The sequence below is a fragment of the Lipotes vexillifer genome, unplaced genomic scaffold (genome assembly GCF_000442215.2).
Source record: "Lipotes vexillifer unplaced genomic scaffold, Lipotes_vexillifer_v1.1 scaffold72, whole genome shotgun sequence".
Lineage (NCBI taxonomy): Eukaryota > Metazoa > Chordata > Mammalia > Artiodactyla > Lipotidae > Lipotes > Lipotes vexillifer.
In genome coordinates this window covers 1,438,273-1,456,290 of record NW_006769482.1, presented here as the reverse complement: position 1 = coordinate 1,456,290, position 18,018 = coordinate 1,438,273, and the positions used below count along the sequence as shown (strand labels likewise).

At 40.4% G+C, this 18,018-nt stretch overlaps 1 protein-coding gene across 1 annotated transcript in view; it reads right to left on the bottom strand.

The window, feature by feature from the left end:
* SECISBP2 (SECIS binding protein 2) overlaps positions 1–18,018 on the bottom strand; it is a 39,198-nt gene that overhangs the window by 9,881 nt on the left and 11,299 nt on the right. The window contains exons 6-13 of the mRNA XM_007445621.1: positions 17,206–17,287; positions 15,422–15,627; positions 13,766–13,888; positions 12,381–12,470; positions 10,933–11,065; positions 3,223–3,389; positions 2,362–2,512; positions 550–673 (exon numbers count right to left, since the gene is read on the bottom strand). Of these exons, the coding sequence (XP_007445683.1) occupies positions 550–673; positions 2,362–2,512; positions 3,223–3,389; positions 10,933–11,065; positions 12,381–12,470; positions 13,766–13,888; positions 15,422–15,627; positions 17,206–17,287 (1,076 nt within the window). The remainder of the gene's footprint in view (positions 1–549; positions 674–2,361; positions 2,513–3,222; positions 3,390–10,932; positions 11,066–12,380; positions 12,471–13,765; positions 13,889–15,421; positions 15,628–17,205; positions 17,288–18,018) is intronic.

The window sequence follows — 18,018 nt, the reverse complement described above, 5'->3', positions numbered from 1 at the left end:
AGCATGCCCCTTTCAAGAAATCACGCTTTGGTGAGCAATACTAGTCAAAAAGGTGGAACTCCTGATAGGATTTTATGAAAGGTATGGATGGTGGCATCCTCTCCAGCCCCAACTACAAAGGACAAAAGACCTCTGGGCCCCATGTCCCCAGGGCAGCCACTCCTGGGCACCTCTTCTCATGAAAAAAAATGTTTGGAGAGTCTATCCTGAAGAAAAGTGGGAGGGAAGGAGGCGGAGTGCCCTAAGAAATTACATACAGAAATTACACAATGAGAGGGAACCCAGATGCAACGGGCTGTCACCTCACTACCCGTTCCCCCAACCACAGCTTGGATTCAAGGGCACCTCTGGCATCACAGCACTAGGACCTCTCGGGAGCAGATTAGGTAGCCCTGGCATGTGTTACAACCAGGTCCTAGCCACCTTCCACCGGGAGGATGCAAACACCGGGGCCCAGCCGAGCCAGTGGGCGAAGAACTCAACACCCAGTGTCAGAGTATGCACAGTGCCCCAGGCCCCACTGCAGGCACAGCTGCCTGGCTCACTCACTCCCTGAACCGCCGGCTGTGGATCTTGGGGCAGGCCTCCACCTCCTTCTGGGGCTCAGCTCCCAGCTGGTCTTCTGACTTGCTCTCTGCCACAGAAGCACAGGATACCAACTCTTTCGTTCCCCCTGGAGTTTTAGAGAAAGAAGTTACAGCATGGCCCCTCCGGGGCTCCACACACAGATTGTGGGGACTGAGGCAGGGAATGCTCAACAGCGGCAGTGTCGCCAGAGCAGCCAGACTCGGCGGCACACACCCGCCACATCCAGACACGGCCACCGAGTGTCACAGCAGGCAGATGAGTGATGGGAATGGCTTGGGAAATCAGAAGAACCGGGCGACTCTCTGCGCTGCCTAGAGGTGCCTCCCCGCCCCTTATTTAGTTATCTACTTATTTTTATTGCGGCAAATATTTCCAAAATTTACCATTTTAACCGTTTCTGGTTTTTTTGGCCACACCACGCAGCATGTAGGATATTAGTTCCCCAACCAGGGATGGAACCCGAGCCCCTGGCAGTGAGAGTGTGTAGTCCTAACCACTGGACCACCAGGGAATTCCCTAACCATTTTTAAATGTGTGGTTTCAGTGGCCAAATTTATTTTTTAATTTTGAAATTTAACCTGAAGTTCTTATCAATAAGTTTTAAAAGCAGGTTTATTAGTTCTTAATTTTTTTGCACTTAAATGCCTGAAACCATTCCTTTACCAAATAACCCTTAAAAGAGAAGCTGAACATCTAAACTGGGAGAGCCACAATAGGTGTGGGCAAAGAATTCAACACCCAGTGTCAGAGTAAGCACAGTGCCCCAGGCCCCACTGCAGGCATCATCAGACAGGATTCATCAGACAGGATTCATCTTACAACACTCAAATTGTTACCTCTAGACACTTCCAAAGTGCAAGTGCAATAACATTACCAGAGGAAGGAGTTCACCCACCAGGAAAGACAATGTCCCGTGGCTGGCCTCTCCACCACCCATAGGCGTAGCTTGTAAAACCCCTGGCAGCCTGTATGGCAGAAGCCTCTAGGCTGGGTGGCAGTGGACCCAACCCCAAGATCCACCCTGGGGAAATGCCAGCAGGAGGGGTGCTCGCGTCCTCTATATACATCCCATGCTGCCACAGCACCTCTGCTTCTAATGGCCCCAAAGTGGAAACGCCCACAACACTCACATGCCACCTGGCACGTTTGTACACCTGGATGCTATGCAGCAATGACAATCTGGAACTACCTCTACAGGCCACAGACATACTGCTGGCCAGAGGGGCACACACTGCAAGATTCCACTGGAACAAAGCCTGAAAGCTCACGGGTGGGGCTGCAGACAGGGCTGAGGCCTTGGGCGGGAATCATGGGGACTGTGGGGCTGATACACTTCTGAACTTGGTAAAAAGTCCTCAAGCTATATGCTTCTGATTTGTGAACTGTTCTGAATGTATAATTCACTAAAATGCTTACTTAACCCATTTTTTGTATGACACCATGTCTCACACACTTGTGGGCAAGCAGCTCTGCAGTTAATGGTGTTAATTCTCATGGCACTTCAAATTGCGAGGACCATCCAATGCCACACAGATCGAACTCAGGGGCCTCACCCCTCTGTCCCTCTCACCCCTGAGAAGCAGAGGCACCAGAAGCTCCACCTGCCCATAGGGACGTCCTCTTACTGTCAAGTTAGGAGACTGAAAACTTCTGCCTTCCCGAGGCCCAACGCCCACGTGCTTTTACCACACAGGGACAAGGGCTGGGCAAAGCCCAGAGTTGGCTGTGCATACGGCCGCCCCCGCTGAAGGATTCTTTAAGAAACGAACCAACAGAACTCAGTACCTGAGGGGTCAGGCTGCCCGAGGGCCTGGTCGTCACCACCACTCTCTCCATCTTGCACATCGTCACTGGCAAAAGCTGGGCTCACAGCATTTTCTTGGAGACGCTGCTGCTTTCTCTCCTGCCGCTCTTTCAAAATAATCTTTGAAATTAAATAAACGATCAAAACACCTAAATACTTGCACTTAAAAATAAGCTCTTCTGCAAAATAAGCCACCCAAGTTTAGCTGGTTGGCACTGTGCCTGTTTGTGCCCTTACTCCCCACCCCCCACCATGGGTGGGCCCAACCCTCTCACCCATAGCCCAGGAGCAGCATGTTCCCCCTGGGTGCACAGAGCAGGGCATGTGAGAACTGGGCTCTGATGCAACTGTGCAGCTCAACTGTTACCTGGCCCCAGGCAAGACATGCCTTCCTCCGTCTGAGACCCACCACACTCCACAGGCTGCTTTGAAAATTAAATCAAAGAACGTGTGCCAGGAAGTGTCCAATATTTACCAAATCTGAGCATTAGACAGATTGCCTTGGGTAGAATGAGGGTAAAAAATGTGAATGAGAACATACTCCCCCCATTTCTGGTTTTCTGTCCATGTCACTCCAAAGCATTAAAATAAATAAATAAATAAGGCCTCCCCCTCCAGCAGTTAAGGCACCCTGCTTCACTCGCTCTAGCACACCATGTGGGAAGAGCAAGGGATCGTATTTCAGAGAATCGTGTACCCATCTTGACAACAGCAGGTTCAAATGAGAGTGAAGGTTAAAATCTAAAAATGTAAGAGTTGAAAGGAGTAACACAGATAGAGGAGAGTCTGTAGGTTTTCTCGCGCCCAATTTCAAACAAAACACCACACACCTTCTTCAACGAGGTTGGCTTCTTGGCCTTGGGGACCTCCCTCTGCTTCCCCTTCTTCATCAGGGGGGCGCTGGAGTCTAAGGGGTTGTGCGGGGTCTTCACCTGGACAAAGCGGTGGCCCTTCTTCCCTGACATGGAGTCTTTGGAGAGGACGGGCACCGCCCCGACTACAACACAGTAGGGACACAAGGCTCAGGCTGCCGCCCGCCACCTGCCTGGCTCCAGAGGGCAGGCTCGCTGCAGATCTGTCTCAGGGGCTCCTTATGCTGCCCGCCCATCTCCACAACCTTCCTCATCCTCATCAAATTGTCCCTTAGAGAAACAGCTTCCTATCCCTGTAATCAAATCTCCTATGTTGCTATGTTGTAATCAAATCTCCTATGTTGTAATCAAATCTGTAATCAAATCTCCTATGTTGCTCAGTAAAATCTGATGATGTGTGGGTCTCATTTTTTGATTAAGAATTTTTCCGGGTAGCTTGTACTTAAGATGCCTTTTACTCCACCATTTTCAGTTGACACTGCCTTTGCAGGAGTTGGCCACTGGCTTCCCTATGCATATCTTCTACCTCATTACCTTATAAGATCCTAGTAATATTTCAAGTTGATTCTCTTGAGTTTTCTAGACATAAACATACTTTTCTAAATTCCCTGCACAGTGTAAATACATGACCACAATCACTACTCAGTACACTTCCACTGCATACTATACTTCTGTTCTACTTCCCACCTTGTTCCTGTTCCCAAGGAAATAGTTAACTCGTTCATACTTTCCCCCTACTTTTTTTTTTTTTTTTTTTTTTTTTTTTTTCATCTTATAATATGGGCAGGAAGTGAAGATTCCTTGGAGTTTTAATTGGCATTTTATCGGGGCACGAACCCGCGTCTCCTGCATCGGCAGGCGGACTCTCAAGCACTGCGCCACCAGGGAAGCCCTCCCCCTACTTTTTAATTAGGAAAATTTCTAAACACATACCAAAGAAAAAGAGAATGTATAACAACAAACTCACGTACTCACTGTCCAGCTTCAACAACCATCAGTATTTTTCCAAATATATTTTACCCACCCTCCTTAATTTTGGAATATGTTTTAAAAGTGCTGTGTAGACACAGGGGTGACTCCTGGAAAGGCAAGCCAAAAACAAAAACAAAAACAAAAAAATAACTGAGCAGAGACATCAACAACCACACACTGTGAGGAAGACAGCCACCAAATTCAGACCAAGGCAGTTCCTTACACAAAACAAAACAAAAAAACCCCATCACAATCACTACTCTCAGAAGGAAAAAGTCAAATCCAGAGTTGCTACAATATATTAAGTGAAATATTCAACAAAAAAATTTTTCAAACTTTCAAAGAAACAAGAAAGTGTGACCCATACTAAAGAAAAAAGGAAGTTAACAGAAACTGTCTTTGAGTGCTCCCAGCTGTGGGACACAGATGACCAAGACTTCAAGGCAACTATGAGAATAGATGAAAACACAGGATTTCAATAAATACAAATAACAAAGAAGAAAGGCTCAGTAGCAGATTTGAGATGGTAGAAAAATCAGTGAATATGAAGATAAATCAATAGAAACTATTCAATTTAAAGAAAAATTTTAAAGAAGATTTTAAAAGATTGAAAAAATGAAGACATCCTCAAGTGACCTGTGGAGCAACAACGAACATACCACTATACATATAATGGGAGTGCCAGGAGAGCAAAGAGAAAAGACAAAAAATATTCTGAAGAAATAATGGCCCTAAATTTCCCAAATTTGATGAAAACTTTAATCTACAAAGCCAAAATAGGATAAATATTACCCAACCAAAGGTAGGATAAATATAGAGATTCCCACCTAGACATATCATACTCAAACTGTTGAAGGTGGAAACAAAGAAAAACTATGGAAAGTAGCAAGGGAAAAACAACTCATCACAGAAAGTGGAACAACAAGACAAGTAATATCTGACGTCTCACTGGCGACAATGGAGGCAAGAGGGCAATGGAATGACATTCAAAGTATTGGGAGAAAAAAAAGTCAACCAAAAATTCTATACCCGGCAAAACTATCCTTCAAAAAATGAATGTAAAATATAGATGTTCCTAGATAAACAATGACTGACAGAATTCACTGCTTAATTTACTTATTTATAAGCAACCACTTACTTTATTTTTAAGAAAATAGTATTTTTAAAGTAAAGGAAAAAAATCAACAAAGGAATCAAAATGGTACTCTATATTTGTTTAACATAAAATAAAGCAGTTAAGGATGAACAGAAGAATAAATAAGACATGCAAGAATCAGAAAAAAATAGCAACAGCAGTAAATCCAACCACAGTAACAATTACATTAAACATGAATGAGTAAAAGACCCCACTCAACAGGCAGAGGTTGTTGGCCTGGATAAAAAAGAAAGCTCCGACTATATGCTGTCTACAAGAAACATATCTTAAACACACTGTCTGCTAGGTGGCCAGGGCTACTCTTCCCTATGCTGCTGGTAAAAGCATTCACCTCCTCTTTAATCTGACCAGCCAGTTGGGAAGGCCTGACTTGGGCTCCAGAATAGACATAAGCCTCCAAAGGCCTTTGACTTAAGTTGTGTTCTGGCAAGAAAGCCCCACATAGGGGTACTTGGTACTGGCTCATCTAAAATAAAGAGGAACCCTGAATTCCTCTTACCTAATTTTTACTTTTTCTGGAAAGAATGGTTCCACTACTGATGTCAAAAAGGAAGGTGATGGACATGTCAGTATTTGGGTATTCCTGGGATCTCTGGCCAAAATGTCCTTTCAATACTACCAAAATCCCAACCTTACAATCTGACAACCTCAAATACTTAAAAATATCATCTGATTGAGGGCCCCCACTCCTTGCAAAACTGTTTATGTACTTCATACACAACTGCATCTAAAAGGTCCAACTTGAACCTAGTTGCAAAATAGCCACCTCATATAGCCTCAGAGGTAGTTCCCTCACTTTTCCTGCTTTTACCTTTGGAGATCTAGAATGCTCAGTCAGTAGTTTACACACTTCCCTGCAGGCTCCCCAAGAAGCTACATTTCAGAATCAGCGGCTGGCCAAGCAGTTTGCAGATTTCTTTGCAAAGGCCAACACTGCAGGCTTTTACCAAACAGAAGATGAGCTGAGAAAAGCAACTTTGAGGAATATCTAAGAAGGCAGTGGTCCCAAGTTTTGATATATTTAAGAATTACTCACACATGTGATGTATAAAACTGTGGATCCTGAAATGAATAAAATTACCAAAATCACTGAGACAAAGAAATTTAAATACAGACTGGATACAAGATGCTAGCAAGAAATAATCATTAATATTATTAGACGGGAGGATGGCAGAGTGGTTCAATTAAAAATAAAATCACCATCAATTAGAGATACTGATGTATTTACAGGCTAAATGACCTGATGTCTACAAGTACTTCAGGAAATAAAAGTAGAGTTCCAGATGCAACAAGACTGGCAAAATGTTGTTAACTGATGGAGCTGGGTAATGGGCACGTGGTGGCAGTATTCATCATATTCTCTCTACTTTTGATTATGTTTCAAATTTTCCACCACAAAAAAGTGAAAAACAAAGACAAAACAAAACCAAAAATTCCACTGTGTGCTTGTTAAAAACACCTACTGCCGTTCCCATACCAAGTGGTTCTAGTGTACCACTTCTGAGGTGTTCCTGGAACCTGCACTTTCAGCTCGCTCCCAGGCAGTGCCATTGCTGGCAGTCCCGGGGATACTGTGTGAAAAAGAAACACTGGGTTCAGGGACACACTGTCGACTGGTGCCTCAGCCACACTGTACTTGGGCTAAATTAACTGCATTCAGACATTTTAAATTTGTACTCTGGGCTTTTAATAAAGGTCACTATGAAACTCACTAAAACTTCTGCTGTAGCCATGAGAAGGCTATTTAGGAAACTGCTGACTATATCATTCAGCAGCCCATATAAAATCATCTGCCGAAGAAAGAGTGTTCAGAATTTTCATCTTCAAAATAATCCCACCTCCACCCGCATCAGAATGGCTAAAATTAAGACCAACAACATCAAATGTTGATGAGGATGTGGAACCAGGAGAACATTCATACATTATTGGTGAGTGTAGTATGGTACACAGGCAGTTTGGAAAACAGTCTGGCAATTTATAAACTAAATACCACGTGGCCCAGCAATTCCACTCCCAAGAGAATTAAAAACAGACACTCAAACACTCGTACATGAATATTCACAGCAGTATTATCCACAACAGACAAAAGGTGGAAACAGTCTAAATCTCCATCAGTAGATAAAGAAATTGTGGTCAACAGAATATGATTTGATCACAAACACTGGTGAAATAAGATACATGAATATGGATGAACATCAAAGACATTAAGCTAAGTGAAAGCAGACTGACAGAAAAGGTCGCAAACTGTATGATTCCATTTATATAAAATGTCAGAATAGGCAGATCCATAGGTAGTTGCCAGGGGCTGGGGAAAGGAGGAAAATGGGGAGCTTAATGGGTAGGGGTTTCCTTTCGAGGTGAAAAAAATCTTAGGAACTAGAAAGAGGTGATGGTTACACAACACTGTGGATGTACTAAACGCCACTAAATTGTACAGTGTAAAATGGTTAATTTTATGCTACGTGAATTTCATCTCAATAAAAAACAAAAAGAACTACTGACATACATCTACAGTGTAAGTAAGTCACAAAAATATTGTGTCGAGTGAAAGAAACCTTACACAAAGAAGCATATACTAAGATTCCACTTACATGAAGTTCTAGAACAAGGAAAAACTAGTCTGTGGCAGAAAAAAAATCAGAACCATGGTTGCCTGCGGGTAGCAGCAGGGAATGACTGGAATGGGAAGGGGCTGAGGAAAGTTTCAAGGGTGCTGACGGTGTTCTACATAGCCACGAGTCTACGTTACAGTTATAAATTTGCCAAAAGGCTTCAAATGGTGCACTTAAGATCTGTGCATGTCACTAAATGCATATTTTACCTCCAAAGGAAAAGAAGAGCCATAAATAAATACTGAACTCTAGTAAATGATATGCATGCTGTAACACTTGGGGGTAAAATACAGTGGTGTCTGCAACCTACCTTAAATGCAGCAAAAATAAAAAACAACATATTGATGAATGGATAGATCGGAGTCAGCAAACTTTTCCTTAAAGGGCCAGAGAGCAAATATTTTAGGCTAATGAGCATATGCGTATTGCAATGCTCAACTGCCATTATAACTCAAAAGCAGCCACAGATAATACTTAAATGAACAAGTGTTGGCTGTGTTCTAATAAAACTTTACAGCCAGCAGCCAGCACGACATAGTTTGCTGACCTCTGGAAAAATTACAAGATTGAAAAAAATTAGGGAATGACTGTACAATCTAGATGGTGAGTACATGGGTGGTCACTGCATGATTGTATTCAGCTTTTCCAGATGTTTGAAAATTTTCAAAAGAAAAAAAATGCTACCTCCCTCCCCTGAAGAGACAAATCATGTTTATCCTTTCTGGGATTAACGCCATAATAAAATCACCATCAGTTAGAGATGCAGATTGAGGTATTTATAAGTAAAATGACATGATGTCCACAAATTGCTTTAAAATGCTTCAGAAACCAAAAAAAGTAAGCTTCTTCACCATTTCCTTGGATACCTATTTTTCACTTTTAAAATAAACTGCCTCAGAGGGCAACATATATAAAAGACTATGGTGGCAAATGTGCATTATTTCTCTGTATGACATATTGCCAATTTTAACTATCTTGGCTCTAAGAGGTGTTTCAGAGGAGAGAATGACTGCATCACTACCAAGCCAACACTGCCACCCACTGCGTTCCCATGGACAGGCAGGTAATTCATTTCAATCTGGTGAAGCTTTATAACCTATACGGGGCACTTACATAAGACTTTTAGGTACACCAAGTCGTCACATCAAGTGGAAAACCCATAAACCCATGTTGTTGTTGTTGTTGTTGTTGTTTTTAATGTTTATCTATTTATTTTTGGCTGCATCGGGTCTTAGTTGCGGCACATGGGATCTTTTGCTGTGGTGTGCAGGGTTTTCTATAGTTGTGGTGCACGGGTTTTCTCTTCTCTAGTTATGGCACGCAGGCTCCAGGGTGCGTGGGCTCTGTAGTTAGTGACACATGGGCTCTCTAGCTGAGATGCTTGAGCTCAGGAGTTCTGACGTATGGGCTTAGCTGCCCTGTGGCACGTGGGAACCTAGTTCCCTGACCAGGGATTGAACCTGCATCCCCTGCATTGGAAGGTGGATTCTTTACCACTGGACCACCAGAGAAGTCCCCAAAACCCACCTTTTAATAAGACCTATTTCTTAAAATCATCATACTTAAATAACTAAAAATTTTGTGATAAAATACATATAACATAAAAACTACTATTTTAACTGTTCTTCACTTCACAATTCAGTGGCATCAATTACGTTCACAACGTTGTTGCAAACATCACCACTACCCATATCCAAAACTTTTTCATGCCCCGAAATAAGAATCTATCCCCATTAAACAATAACTCCTCATTCCCCACTCCCCTCAACCCCTGGTAACCGCTAATCTACTTTCTATGACAGAATTTCCTTCTTTTTTAAGGCTGAATATTCCCATTGTATGTATGTACCACCTTTTGTTTACCCATTCATCTGTGGATATACATTTGGGGGTGTTTCCATCTTTGGGCTACTACAAATAATGCTGCTATGAACACTGGTGTACAAGTGTCTGAGTCTCTGTTTTTAATTCTTTTGGATACATTCAGAGGAGTGGAATTGCCAAGTCACATGACAACTCTCTATTTGGCATTCTGAAGAACCATGGGACCATTTTCCAAAGTAAGTGCACCATTTAACATTTCCATCAGCAACGGTTCCAATTTCTCCAAATCCCCACAAACACGTTATTTTCCATGTTTCTGATTAGAGCTATCATAGTAGGTTTGAAGAACTGCCTCAGTGTGGTTTTAAGTTGCATTTCTCTAATGACTACTGATGTTGAGCATCTTTTCACGTGTTATGGACCGTACATATACCTTCTTATGGAGAAATGTCTTTCCAAGAGCTCTGCCCATTTTTTAAATGAGTGTTACTGAATGTAAGAGTTCTTATATATTTGGATATTAAATCCTTATATGATTTTCAAATATTTTCTCCCATTCTATAAGTTGTCTTCTCATTTTTTTGATAATGTCATTTGGTACACAAAAGTTTTAATTTTGATGAAATCCAATTTATCTATTTTTGCTTCTGTTGCTTGTGCTTTTGGTGTCCTTTCTAAAAATTCATCACCTAATCCAAGGTCATGAAGATTTACCTCTGTTTTCTTCTAAGAGTTTCAAGTTTTAGCTCTTATATTTAAGTTGTTGATCCATTTTGAGTTAATTTTTGTATATGGTGTGAGGCTGGGGGTCCAACTTCATTGTTAAGCATGTGGAAATCCAGCTGCCCCAAGACCATTTTTCTAATGGTTGTTCTTTGTCCTTTTAATGAACTCAACAACCCTGTTAGAAATTCACTGGCCATAGATATGTGTGTTTATTTCTGGATTCTCAATTCTATTCTACTGGTCTATATCTATCCTTATTCCAGCACCACATTATTTTGATCATATATAAACAACTTTTGATTACAAGAAAAAACAGTCACAAAATAGTCTACTGAAAAAGACTTCAATCATTTGTCTGAAATGAAAAGACTCTTTTACCTGAGAACACCACTGGTTTGGAGGACTGCTTTGCATTCTGGGAGTGCTGCTTCTTTTCCAATGCGGTTAGCATTCCTCCCAAATCCAACTGTACTGGAATTTGGCTCTTCTTTCCACTACTTTTAAAATTATTCTAAAAAGTTCAAAAATCAGAAGTTTATTTATACTACTATAATTTACAAATTGTGCTTTTCATTTTATGATAAAAAAATTATATAATTAATAAGATAAAACAGATATAGGGACTATAAAAATCTTAAAATTAAAAAAAATTAAAGCAATTAAAACCCCAGTCAATTCCAAATTATCTGCCAATATTACCACCAAGGTTGTTTATTTCCTCCTCCTCCTTTCATAACACTGGTTTAATTAAACCACTTAAATGTCTGCATCTCCATTGTGAATAACAGCATACATCTACAGATAAGGAACCAACACTTGTATAAAGTCCTTGGCTACGAAAGTTTATGTGTGGGGCTAGCTGGTTGGTACTACTGCCTCATTAACACCATTCGCTCTCCAATTGCCTAAGTGAGCCAACCAAGTGCCATGAAACCATGGAGGCATGACCAAAAACTTATACAAGTCCAAAACACACCCAGCAGGTGAGTATTATATTTAGGCACAAAGTCAGATACACTCTAAACAAATGTTATTTCTGAAATCATTCTGATTTGGGTTTTGAGACTGTATAAGGCTGTACGGACGTGTTGTCTCTTGTGCTTTAGCACCTCCACTCCTGCCCCACGCCACTGTTCTCTTCCCTGATGCCAAATTCACGGTGGGTGAGGGCTCATGGCAATGGGTGAGTGCTAAGCACAGCACAGGCAGCCACAGAGACCTCTGCAGGGGCGGAAGATAACCAAATTACAACATAGGAATGCAAAGATACATGGGTTTAGAATTTTACTTTTCACAAATGTGAAAACAATCACCCCACTTTGAAAGGCAAAATGACAATGAACATGCCCAAAGTATGCAAGTTCTCTATCTAGATTATGAACTACAAGTTCATTCCTGAATCTACAGTGGGGCTGAGGCAAGAGAAGAATCATCTCTTCCTCTGATCCTGACTACCTGAGTGAAATGCTGGTGGCTCTCTTTTTTCCTTCTGTCAGATATTACTGCCTCACAAAGAGATTCTTCTGTTTCCTGAATAAACTAAGTCAAAGTTTTTTCTTTAAATCCAAGTTAGACAGTTTGTGTTCCCCTCCTTTCTGATACAGCAATGGCAGTTACCAATAGTCTAATTTCAAAAGTGATAAAGCAGTTTTAGCTTAAGAGCAACTTTGTTTCAACATACTGGCTGTGGTTCCCCAATGAAGGAATGAATCAAAACAAAACCACCTGTCCCCATACACAAAGAAGTTTGGAAAGCAGTTTTTCTCAGTTTAGTATAGCAAGAAAAGTTAAGCCAAAAGCAAGTGTGGTTTCAATCTAAAAATTACCTGTGGCTGCTGTTTAGACTGAAATTTCGGTGACTCTACTCTGTCTCTTCTTTCAGATGCAACTGCCAGATTGGGAAACTCCTCGGCATCCTAAGTAAACCACACACCCTTTAGCTGTTCGCAAATCACAATTATAAAATAAGCCCAACTACAACCTTTTCCTTGCTCTTATTTTCTTTCCATAAAAATATCCTTATAAAAGTGCTCAAAGGTGTTATAAAAGTCAAAACAAAAACAAAAAACTAATGTAAGTGCTTCGGCTTTATTTCACTCTTAGAACAAAGTTAAGGACCGCAGTCTGAATCTCCCTGCTCCAGAGAGAGAGAGCAGGGGCCTCAAGGATGTGGGTGCACCAAGCAGTCTACGAACTGCCCCAAGCACCCTGGCACAAGAGTGTTCAAGCACCCATCCTTCAACTATGCTTTTCTTTAGGGAAACCATCAATCTGGACTCAGGAGATGTAAGCATCTTGTCACATGTGCTGATCCTAGACTAGAAAAAAGAAATAAAGGAACAGGTCTCTAAACAATGTTTAAATCATTTTAAAATGTCTTATGTGCTTCTGTCAACATTTTAGGGACCCTGGAGAAATTATGTGAAAAATGTGGGCAGAAATAATGAGTTATTTGTTGGCCCAAACAGTAATGCTCTACCGCAGTCATAGGTTTTCAAACATGCAACCCCATTACTCTCAAGGGAATGTTCAAAAAGCCCCAGGAGCCCCTGGAGTTTATGGGAACACCTCGGGCTTGACCCTAAGCTGGCTGCCTGGGAGCACTGCTTAGAGACCCTTCTGCCAGCACCAGGAGCCAGGCTGCTGAGTCTGGTACTGCAGACCCATGAGAAACATAATCAGGATCCAGGATGGCTCCTTGGAGAACAGAGACATTCTTGGAGTATCACTGGACAACAATTTAAAGAGCACTTTCGGAAGTTCATGATATTCTCTTCTTGACCAGGGTCCACGACAGATCTACAGTATTCTAAGTTTCTCTCAATAGTGGAGCACATTATACCAAAACATCTAGATAGAAAAGGAGGCCCTGCAGAAGCCAGCATGCCAAAGCAAAGAAAAAAACAGACCAGAAGATACTGAGGGGTATATATTAGTAGTAGGGCATACACACCATTAAATTTCAATACAAGTAGTTTTTTCTCTAAGCCATTCATTCGTTTACTGAGAACCTGCCATGAGATGGGCACTGCGCTGGGGACACCAAAATGAAGAACTGAAGAAAATGGGTGACAACTATTTTCTTTAGCACTACAATTATTAAAGAAAATGTTGGAGAATTTTTACTTCAGCAACCAGTATGAACCCATATTTCTATTAAGGAAGACCCATTTATTATATCAAACAAGGTGAGTAATAAATGTAAATATACTTCAATCCTTGGTGGCTCTTGAACTGTCAGGACTTCATATTTTGATTTAGACTTTTCTTTCTTTTTCTTATTCTTCCTTGAGGCTTCATGTTGCTCAGGATCGTCACCTTGTGATGCTCTGGACTAGAACAAACAAACAAACAAAAGCAAAAATCATGGGTTTTTAGGACCATTTTTAAAGTCTTTATTGAATTTGTTACAATATTGCTTCTGTTTTATGGGGTTTTTTTGGTTTTTGGCCGCAAGACATGTGGAATCTCAGCTACCCAACCAGGGATCGAATCTGCACCCCCTACACTGGAAGGCAAAGTCTTAATCATTGGATCTCCAGAGAAGTCCCCCCATTTCTGTTTAAAAAAAAAAAAAACTTAAAACAAAATAAACATCTTTATTTATTTATGTTTTCAGGAGCCCTGAGGTAGAACAGACAGCAGGTTGTTAATGGAGGCTCCTAGAGGGGTGGGGACCAAAGGGCTATGGGAAAAGGACCTTTTCCATAATTAGATCCTTGTAATATTACAGGTGCTATTTCAGTAATAAAAATTCACAATAACAAGTTTTAGAGGGGGAAAAGAAAACAACATTATGACCACAATGCAAAGCCATCTGGGTCACAGGATTACAGGAGATCCTCATTTTCTCATCTTTATTTTGGGACTTCTCAAAAATAAACTTTACTTATACCTCTAATTAAAAAATAATTTTTAAAAAGATGCTGGGAAAATAAAACAAAATCTGTTAACTCTTAAGAGTGTTAAAAGCTCATTTAGATGGTGACTTGGTGGCCTACTGTGCAGCCTGCACCCCGACACCAGCAGGGCCTTGGAGCTGGCCAGTCTCCATGTGTACTTGGAGGGGCCTCACAGCCGCCTCCTGTGTTTCACAAGTATGTGCATAAAGCTGTAGGGAACAGGCACACAGGTTTGACTTCACCATTAATTGTTACCAGCAAAGATTCCTCAATCAACCAAGCATAAACACACAGCTCCTGTTTGTGTGGGATGGTCTAAGACACTTTGGATATCAAAAAGTATCCTAACACTCAAAAAGATAGGAAACCAGCACTAAACAAATATGACCATATTTCAACTTAAAATAATGTTATCAGTACACAATGAAAATCAAAACCAAAATCTAGCCCAGTAAAAAAGGCTCTTCAAGAAAGAAATCTAGGGATTGAAAAAGAACAACTTAAAATTATTTGAATTGAAAGGAAAAAATGGATTCTGAAATGCTATCTTATAGTAAGTAGCTGCAATTAACCAAGAATCAATTAACATACATGATGATCGCAAAATGTGGCACACAATTATCTTGCTACCAGTACCTGGTAGGTAAAAGCAATGTAAAATCAACAGACAAAAGACTGCAGTATTTTACATACCAGAGCATAAGCTACTGCCAGCATTCTCTCTTGTAAAGAATTCAAAATGGTCCACAGATATTTTAAGACCATAGGTCTAACATGCACATCCTTACCTGTGTATAAAAGCTACCACTTGTGTCCCTAGACTGTATTCAATTCAAGTACTGAATACAACCAACTCAGATTAGTGCCTACAGTACCGAATGAAACACTTTCAGTTAGGATTTGAGAAAAAAAGAAAGACAATCCAGTGGTACAGAAGAGCAACATAATCAAACTGTGACACATACCTTTTTAGTAGGATGGACAACATGTTTCTCTTTGTACGAAGGCTCCGAAGATAAAACTTCAGAAGATGACATACTACCATTTTTAGGATCTGCTGATGAAGCAACCATCTTTAGGTTTATCATGGAAGTAACATTTTTAGGGGCTGGTGACAGTTCTGTAGATAATGTCTGCCGAACAACATAACCCATTGGTGTCCAAGATAATTCTGCTCAAAGATAACCAAAATTGTTGAACAATCCCAACAGTAAAAAAGAAATTCCTTAGAAATTCCAAGCATGCATTACATGAAGTACTCAAGAGCATAGTTAAATTAAGGTGTTGTCAAGAACATTCTCTTGAAAACTACAGTATCCACTAAATTTGTTTTTCTTCTTGGAACATGCATGCTGAATTAACTTGTAAGGGGAACTGACTTTCCTAGGAACTGTTCTTTTAACTTAGAGGTGCAGGTGGTAAAAAAGTTTCCATTAAAAAACAATAATCCACAAATACATCCACGTGGCAAACACACAGAAATAATGAGCTAAAGATCAAACTGTGGCCCTACTAACCTTGATGTGTACCTTTAACATCAGAAATCAAAGATCACTAAACTTCAGCTATCGCAATAACTGGTAATTTATTTCTTTCTAGAACATAGGCATAAGTATGGCAACACTACTCCGCAGGTGCCCATGAAACTATATATAGACAAAACAAAAGGACATCCATCAGCACACGGGAAGGTAATGTCAGCAGCCTGTGGCTACCCCACAGTGGGAAGACAGGCTGTTTTGTCACCACAGAGCTATGCATCTTCACAGCAGTTGCTAAAGTGAAGGTCTTTTATTGAACCACATATGTACCAAACATGCTAACGCAATAGAAAACACACCTGTGAATAAATCTAGAATAATTTTGTAAAAAGGTCTTCTGTTAGGACAAGCTACTCACAAAAACTTCAAAAGCAGAATCTACTGAACTCTCTGAATATCTCACTTCTGGGCCAGGTCAGGACAGACCAGCAGTTCTCAAAGTTCTGAGACTCCTAGGACCCTTTCAGGGGTCCACAGTCAAAACTGTTTTCCTGGTAACAGGAATGTGCCATCTGCCTTCCCCACTCTCACTCTCCCATGAGCGTAGTACAGTGGGGTTTTCCAGAGGCTGTACGACAGAGAACAGTGAAACAGGTGAATGCCGAAGCAGATCTCCTGAGCCAGACGTTAAAGAGCTGCTAAAACATAAAGGCTGATCTCCTCTCCTGACTAGTTTTTTAACTTTGGAAAATAATTATTTTTTTTTTAATTAAAATGTGCTATGTTAACCTGTAATGGGTTTATTGTTACTTTTAAAGTGAATTAATAAGTATTTTCTATCTCTCAGTTTTAATTTCAGATATTACAAATATTGACAGTTATCCAAATAAACAGAAATTCTTTGGGGTTCTTTTAAAGGGTATTAAGGAGGTCCTGAGACCAAAAACTATGAGAACCACTGACATAGGTAATGCTTAAAAAAGTAATCATTTCTGAGTTCATAAAATGTCTCACTTAACCAAACAAACATTTCATTTATTATGTTTTACTTGTATGTAGTTTACACTCCTTGTGCATGGATGTGGGATCTCGTTTGCTTACTTCAGTCTTCTAACAATGATGCCAGTTTATCAACCCATCAGCTGCCTTAAAGAAGGCTTTAAAACAAAAACATTTCAGTTGCACTAGACTGAAAATAAACTAAGAAAATAGACAACAACAATAGACAATTTTTATATTTTAAAATAATATTTGGTAGCCACTCTTACCTCTCGTACATGAAGAGGGACTGGTAGCAGTATTATCAGTTACAGATTCGGTCCGATTATTATTCTTCACCACTATTTCACCCTAAAAAACAAACCAGTTCTTTTCTTACTATTTCAAAATAAAAGTAATCATTATTTTTGAAATATATAGCTTCCTTAGCCATTCTTAAAACCTGCAAAACATACACTAATTAAAAATTCCAAACACATAAGTACATAATGTGAAAAATTAAATTACTTTCTTCTGCCAAATCTCATTCCCTAGAGGAAAAACCATCCACCGTCTACAGCTTAGCTAGCATCCTTCTATTTCTTTGCATTGGAGATAAACATTTGTGTATCATTTTAAATGGATCTCCATAACGGGATCACACCACACTCAGTACCACGTAAGTTAGGGGAAAAAAACCAACATACAACCAACAATTTCCAAATCAACACAGATGCACCTACACGATTCTTAGAGCCCAAGTGCCCACTATGAATGCAAAAGCTGTCATTCACCACACCCCCACACCAAGGCTCAAAAAATCCCTGAACACACCCACAAAAACAAATACAGGCCTTCTAATACGTACTCCCTTTCACAGACAGAAAGCTGCCACATGGTGAACAAGAGGCACCAAACGACACTTGGGGACGAGTACATTAAGAGAGAACTCAAAATGACCAGCAGCCAAGGTGAAAGGAAATTGATAAATTCACACTGAATGGATTTAAAATAAATTCTGAAGTTCATATGTTTCATAAACTTATCCAATTTACCATTTCATTACATCTAAGCCTAGTTAAAAAAAAAAAAAAAAAAAAAAA